General features: G+C 46.5%; 1 protein-coding gene across 1 annotated transcript in view; it reads right to left on the reverse strand.

Annotated features, from left to right (window-relative positions):
* Positions 1-843, reverse strand: part of LOC141476745 (endogenous retroviral envelope protein HEMO-like) — a 60,128-nt gene extending 59,285 nt beyond the window's left edge. Inside the window, exon 1 of the mRNA XM_074165552.1 lies at positions 166-843. Within this exon, the coding sequence (XP_074021653.1) occupies positions 166-843 (678 nt within the window). The remainder of the gene's footprint in view (positions 1-165) is intronic.
* Positions 844-8,161: the final 7,318 nt, after the last annotated feature.

Consider the following 8,161-nt stretch of genomic DNA (forward strand, 5'->3'; position numbering starts at 1 on the left):
AAATTCTTTTACTTATTCCTACAGCATATTTTCTTTCTCTAAGCATTTCTTAAAATATTTTCCTGACTCGACTTTTTGTCAAAGCTGATGCTTCTTCCAAAGTTCGTAATCACTTGTGGTTCCTTTTGCCCAGCACATAAAGCATCTAAGTAAAGTGCAAATTGCAATCCCTAAGACTATCATTGTAATTAATAATACAAACAGCTGTTTCAACCAAGCAAAGTCAGGCAGCCACGAGGTCAATTTTTTCCAAAGATCAGAAAAACCAAGTGAAGTATCATCTTGAGATACTTGATGTAGTACCCTTGACTGTTGCCAAATTTGAGCAATGTCTGTTTCAACTCTTTTCTCTTGATTTATATATGAGCAGCAACTCTGATTTATTATTAAGCAAACTCCTCCCTCCTTTGCCGTAATCAAATCTAGGGCCATACGATTTTGCAAAACCACTTTACCAAGGGAAGATACTTCAGTTTGTAGTCCCTGGATAGCATCCACAGTAAGATTCTCAATTTTCTCCATGGTGGCTGAGATGTTCACTATAGCCTTTTCTAATTCACTTACTCCTAACTGGGGAAAAAGCCATCTCACAGAACTATGGAAAGCTGATGGCCTCTCTGCGAGGGGATTATTCGGGATCCCACGTACTTTCCGCCAGTGTGCCCGCATAATCCCTGGAGGAGGGTGCGAGTGATTATATACTTTATTTTGGGGAACCACATACCCCAGTGTGCAGACCCCATCCCAGTAGTTAGGTAAGGATTTCCTAGCACACCCATCTCCACATAGCCACCAGAGTCCGTCGGGAATACAGCTATAGGAATAATTGAGCCATAATCCCATTGTTATTGCTTGAGGACATCCGCCATGGCTGTCATTAATAGCCTTCCCTCTTTCACATATAGTCCCATTAAGATCTGCTGTTAAATTGAGATTAAAAACTCCAACCTTTGGGGCAGTATTATTACGCCTCTTTATGAATATTGGCTTCTCCAATATCTGCAGATCGGATTTGCGTGGGTGAACACTATTATTCCCACATGTGTATTTTGGGACTTTGTGGCCTTTAGGGGGTATTGGAGTCTGGAAGCCCCAGCAAAGAGTCTCACCAGTAGGGAGACGGGATTGGTATTGACCTGGGGCACAGCCACCTTCTATATTCCATAGGAGGTTTTTCCCTGTAGGTAAAGTGGAATTATTTAGATTGTCATATGGCCAGCTCCAATTTGCGTAAGAGACTGGTATTCCAAGGAGGGGGAGTTCTAAATTTCCCTTGGGAAGGGCTGTGCATACCCAGCAATTGGAGAGGTTCAGACTATCTGCTACAGATTTGGTCATTTGTATATATGAGTTCTGATCCCACATTTCTACAGTTCCCCACAGCATAATGACTATGTCCGTGAGAAAAATAGTTTTCCCGGTTGGGCTTGCGTGACCTTCCATGGAGATTTATGTGCCTTTTTCACTCTGGTGTGGTGGATCCAGGCGCTCTGCTCCTTGATCTTGATTGCTGTGAAGGAGGTGAGTAGTACCTGGAAAGGTCCTTCCCACTGCGGCTCCAAAGTTTTTTCTGTAAGAGACTTTACATATACATAGTCTCCAGGTTGTATGTTATGTACAGGCCCATCCAAACCCCTACTTCGAGTCCCAACCACGTGTTTCTCAATTTTGCTGAGTTGTCTGCTTAATGCCACCATGTAGGAAGTCATGATTTCATCCCCAGCTTGTGTGGACATTCCTTTCTGTATTCCATAGGGTCGCCCATACAAGATTTCAAAAGGGCTCAGTCCTTCCTTCGCTCTTGGTCTAATTCGTATGCGCAGGAGAGCCAAGGGAAGGGACTGAGGCCAGGCCAAGTTCGTTTCCTGCCCCAATTTCACAATCTGCTGTTTGATTAGGTGGTTCATTTTTTCTACTTGGCCACTCGACTGAGGGCGATATGGGGTATGAAGCTGCCAATCTATACCCAAATGGCGGCTAATTTTTTGTACTATTTTTGAGATGAAATGTGATCCTCTATCAGAGGATATGGTTGCTGGAACCCCAAAGTGTGGTATTATTTCCTGTATTAATGTTCTGGCTACCTCCCGAGCCTTGGCTGTCCTGGTAGGGAATGCCTCTGGCCAACCTGAAAAGGTATCAGTTAATACTAATAAATATCGATACCCCCCTTTTCTTGGGAGTTCTGAAAAATCAATCTGCCATTGCTGCCCAGGCCCATTGCCCTTCCCAATTTGGCCCATTTCTGGTTTGGGGGTATTTTTCAGATTAGTCTGGAGGCAAAGATCGCACTGCTGAGTCACTTGTCTCACAGTGGTGTATAAATTTCTAGCTACAATTTCCCTAATTAGTTGTTTATATAGTGCCTCTGCCCCCCAATGCCTCTTTCTATGTTCTTCCCTTATCAGAGACCATACTAGATAAGAGGGAACGATTAGTTTCCCTTGTGGGGTGAGAGCCCATCCCTCCTCCTTATATGATCCTTCTAGATCTGTGATAAGCTTCTGATCTTCCTTGGTATATTCTGGCTTACCTTCTAGGGAAATTTGCCCGTCAGGGATCAAAGCCCCTTCTGTTTTTACCTTTGCTTTGGCTACCTGTTTTGCCTCTCTGTCCGCCAGCTCATTTCCTCTTTCCAACTCCGTGTTTACTTTCTGGTGTGCCTTAATGTGCATGACCGCCACTTTCTCAGGGAGTTCGACTGCCTCCAGCAGCTTCAGGATCTCCTCTGCATGCTTGATGTTTTTGCCCTGCGAGTTCAATAATCCTCTCTCCTTCCAGATTGCTCCATGTGCATGTATGACTCCAAAGGCGTATTTCGAGTCTGTATAGATATTCACAGCTTTGCCTTGGGCCAATTCCAAGGCGCGGGTCAGAGCAATTATTTCTGCCTTCTGTGCCGAGGTATTCATGGGCAGAGGCCCTGACTCTATTACTTCCTGACTGGTGGTAATGGCATATCCGGCATGCCTTTTACCGCTTAGGACATAGCTGCTTCCATCCGTGAACCAGTTTTCCGTGTTTTCCATAGGACTGTCTCTCAGGTCCGAACGGCTCAAATATGTCGCTTCGATGGCCTCCAGACAGTCGTGATGCACTGGTTCTCCTGTGTTTCCACTGAGGAAAGAGGCTGGATTGACAATGTTAGTGACTACAATCTCCACATCATCTTGTTCCACCATTATAGCCTGATACCTCAAGAATCTTTGTGGGGAGAGCCAGTGTCCGCCTTTCACTTCTAATACTACAGATACTGTATGGGACACCAACACAGTCATTTTCTGGCCCAGGGTGAATTTTCGGGCTTCCTGGATGTTCAGTACTACGGCCGCGACCGCTCGCAAGCATCTAGGCCAACCCTTTGCAGTTGCGTCCAATTGTTTAGAAAAGTAGGCAACTGCTCGTCGATACAGGCCCAGATCTTGTGCTAGTATTCCCAGGGCAATCCCCTGCTTTTCGTGGGAAAAAAGAAAAAACGGTTTACTCACATCTGGGAGTCCTAAGGCTGGGGCCGACATCAGGGCCTTTTTTAGCAACTCAAAGGCCTGTATGGTCTCTTTGTTCCAATCAAGGTGCTGCTGTTCAGTGGTTGTTAGTGCATACAAGGGTTTAACAAGCAGTCCATAGTTATAGATCCATAATCGGCACCACCCAGTCATCCCCAGGAAAGTTCGTAACTCTTTCACTGTTTGCGGTCTTGGGGTTTGGCATATTGTCTCTTTTCGGGCCTGTCCCAAAGTCCTTTGTCCAGCACTGATTTCATAGCCCAGATAAATCACCTTATGCTGCATTACTTGGGCCTTCTTCTTGGATACCCAGTATCCCTGGAGCCCCAAAAAGTTTAGCAGACTCACCGTCTAGGCCATACAAGCGTCCTTTGTCTTGGTGGCAATCAGGATATCGTCCACATATTGTAACAGTTTCCCCTCCTCAGGTGGGGCTTCCCAGGACTCAAGATCTTTTGCGAGTTGGTTACCAAATATAGTAGGGCTGTTTTTGAACCCTTGTGGTAACACTGTCCAAGTAAGCTGAGTTTTACGTCCACTTTGGGGATTTTCCCATTCAAATGCAAATATTTTCTGGCTGGCTTTATGGAGAGGGAGGCAAAAGAAGGCATCCTTCAGGTCTAAAACAGTAAACCAGGTTATTTCGGCTGTCAATACAGTCAGCAAGGTGTATGGATTCACCACTACCGGATCTTATTTATAGCCCGGAGGTTCTGGACCACCCGGTATGACCCGTTGGGTTTGCGGACAGGTAAAAATTTTTCTACTACTGGCCGAATTCCCTCCCTGTCCTCCTTCTTCAGGGGATACTGTTTGATCCTTACCGGCTGTCGTCCTTCCTTGAGTCTGACCTCAACACGTGGAGCATTTTTGCTTTCCTGGGCACATCGGTGGTCCATACCCCGGGGTATACCTGGTTCATGATTTCTTCGCTGATTTTTCCTTCTGTGGGAACACTAGCTAGGGATAAACTCGTTATTTGGATATACTGCTGGTCATTTACCTCCAGAGTAATCTCTCCCTTTTTAAATTTAATTATTGCACCCAATTGTTCCAACAAATCTCTCCCCAAAAGCGCTTCTGGGGAGTTGGGCATGTACAGGAATCTGTGGACGCCCCATTGTTTTCCCAATTTATATCTCAGAGGTTCACAAAAATATGCCTTTTCACTTTGGCCAGTTGCCCCTTTTACCATGATATAGTCATTTCCCAGGGGCATCAGAGTTTGGTTTAAAACCGAATACGTTGCCCCTGTATCAACCAGAAACTCCACCTTCTTTTGCTCCTTCCCTAGCTTCATTATAACCAGTGGATCCGCTAGGGTGGATTCCCCAGGTCCCCGTCAATATTCCTTCAAATTGGCTACTATTCTTCCTTTCTGATTGTTTCGTCCCTTCTCCTTATTTTTCCACTTTTCCGGACACTCATCTTTCCAGTGACCAAATCTTCTGCATAACACACATTGATCCCTGCCTAGTCGAGGCGGTCCTCGTCTGGGTTTTCTTTCTTCCTCCTCCCTGACGACCGGCACCACCCTTCTTTGTCCCCGCCTGTAATCTTCCTCTCTATTACTGAACACCCTCCATGCTTCATCCAGCAATACTTCTAGGTTCCTTCCTTCTATAGAACGTAGCTTTTGGAGCTTGCGCCTAATATCTCCTGTAGACTGACCTAAAAATAAGGAAACTAGTTGTTGTATTCCTACCTCTGACCCAGGATCCAGCGGCGTGTTACGGCGCATTACGTCCCTTAGTCGATCCAGGAATTCGGATGGTGACTCGGAAGGACCTTGCCTAATTGCATATAATGCTGACCAATTTATGGTTTTGGGGATGGCCCTCTCCATCCCTTTTGAGATCCACCCCTGTTATGCCTGCAATTTTTCCATATCCGCAGACCTGTTTGCATCCCATTTTGGATCTTGAAGGGGGAGGTATTCTTTAACATCTCCTCCTGTAGTTTTATAATGATCCTCAGCCAAATCCCCTGCAGTTTTTAGAATTAATTGTTTTTCCGTCTCAGTCATATATCCTAATAATAACTGTATATCATTCCAGTCGGGGTTGTGTTGTTTTACGATAAATTGAAAATGTTTGGTTACACTTACCGGATCATTCCTGTAATCCTTGGCAACCCCTTTCCATGCCTCTAAATCGGTGGTGGAAAAGGGTACCTTGATTAGCATCGTCCCGCCATCCGGCCTTACCGCCTCTCGGAGGGGTGCCTGTAAGACTGTTGGGGTAGACTTTTTTCTAGTACGGGAGGATACAGGGCTGTCCGGGGGAGTGGAGGTTCCGTCCGAGTCCACATCCTGTTCCTGTGATCGAGGGGGAGGCTTAACAAATCAGTTAGATCTTGTTCTGAGGCCCGGTGGATTTTATTTGCTCTAGTGCACCTTTGTCCAATACTACATGCCGAGCAACACCGCCTCAGTTTACCTTTAAGTTCTTTGTTGTTTTCCCTCTCGAGGGCGAGTACCATAGGGTCCTGTGGCGGCACCATTCCACAGTCCCTTTGCCACTCCGGGTGATTTCGGAGGGTGAAAAACGTGTCTGCATATGACACTTCATCCCATTTTCCTTCCCTCCTTAAAAACAACATTAATTGCAGGATGGTGTTATAATCAATTGACCCATAAAGTGGCCACTTAGCTCCATCTTCCAGCTTATAAATCGGCCACCATTGATTGCAATATTTTATGAGAGTCTTCTTATTCTCTGTACCCCCGGTTCCAACAATGTTCCTCCAGTGTGTCAATATACAACCAAGGGGGCTTTTCTTTAAAATACCCTTATTCTGAGTGTTACCCATCTCTTTAGATTGTTTCTTGTTAGCTATTGTGCCTTGCTTTGATTTCCACGCAAACCTCTCCTCACAGGTCCTTACAGTCTTCCAATCTTCCTCCCAAACGTCCCAATCTTCTGGGATTAAAGTTTTCTTCCCACAGATAAACTTTACTATTTCGGACTCTTGATGGGCCCTTTCCCAATCATAAAACCGTGGGATTAGAGGAGAGCATTTGGGACACTCAGCTCTCCGCCTCCTAGATAAACAATACCAAATTTTCTCACAAGATTTACATTTCAACAGGACCCGAGCCGAATGCCAATTTTCATGTAATTTGTTAGTAAGCCCACACACAAAACAAGGGATCACCCCCACGTGTCCGTCAATATGGGGGTTTAGAAAGGTATCTGGGACAGGTTGTTCCCAGTCTAGGGCCACTGTCTGTCCGGCAGGTGTTAAATACACTCCTCCTAAATAAATTCGTCCCTCTCCCCTTCTTATCCAGTCCCCTCCTTCATTTAAATATTCCCAAGGTTCGAGCCCAAACCACCAAAGGAGTGACTCTCCCTGTCCGGCCACTTTGATGATCAGCCAGACCCCCGATACTTAGAAGATTGACGAAACACCACAGCAGCCCAACTTACATATATCAAGACATTTACAAATTTTTACAGACGTTTCAGGCGCTTTGTCCATCTCTGGCCGTGTTCCTCGCGGAGTCACGGAACCGCAAATCAGGACTCCCACTTGCTCCACAGCGACGCTGTGTCTCAAACACACGCATCCACACACAAATGCTCTTAACATAAAATGCCCGGGCATTTACAAATAAAACATACAATCATTACTCCAGTTGGTATCCCTCCAGCAGCTGCAAATATTATTCAAGTACTTGTATCACAACTTTGAGAAGCCCGCTTACCCTTCTCCTGCTTCTTATACAATCATTAGCAGGTCCTTCCCGGCTCCCGATACTGGGATGCAGCGGTGACCTCGGATTTGCTCGATCTACCCCCAAGATCGCTAGCGGCCGCTCTATCGGTCAGCAAATCCCCTACTTCCATACAGGGTACCCTCCTCCTGTACGGGGACTATGCCGCACACCAGACATCTCTGCGCGATTTATCGGCGGCCCCGGCCAAGTGTGGGCGTCCCCTACGACTTACTGGCCCCCTCTGTAAAACATACCATTTATCCGCGGCTTCAGGAGGTTGTTGTCTATTCCCGTGGTGAGCGGCTGGGAGTGGAGGCTCCTCCGAGGAAAGTGCTCGGGGCGCGCCTAGGGGCGTCTGCTCCGCAGCCGAGCAGAGTGCCTCCTGGCTGGCTCGCCAAAATGACGTGCGGAAAGCAGACTCCACAACCTGTGAGGTTGTAAAGTAGGTATGTTTATTCGGCGCCGGGCAGCATGGGGGGTCGCCCCACCACAATCGTGCGCACCCACCGCGGCAGTTAGCTTAGGATTTATACAATCAGATCTTACATATTCAAGGGGCATCTATACATATCCATGACCTTTCCCCGAAAAGACGGTCTTTATTACAATGAGTTACGAGAAATCATTTCCATAGTCTCCGCCTTTAACTCCTCCCAGCTGCACATGCGCAGTGTCTCCTGGTGGTCGTGGGCTGGGGTCTCGGGGATGAAGGCCGTATGTCTTCCTCGCTGTGTACCTCTCGCTTTTAATGTTAATGTGTTGCTCCAGGCCACGGGGTTGGGAAACCAGATGATCGCTCTGTCAGGACAAATGGATACCAATTGTTCCCTTATCTCCCATCGAGGCCGATGTGACCACTTTATGGTTTCAACACATCCTTTCTTTGCCTAAACACCTTGGCAATGGCTTTAGGCTATAGATACATAGTTTAAGC

Source organism: Numenius arquata, chromosome W (assembly GCF_964106895.1).
Source record: "Numenius arquata chromosome W, bNumArq3.hap1.1, whole genome shotgun sequence".
NCBI lineage: Eukaryota > Metazoa > Chordata > Aves > Charadriiformes > Scolopacidae > Numenius > Numenius arquata.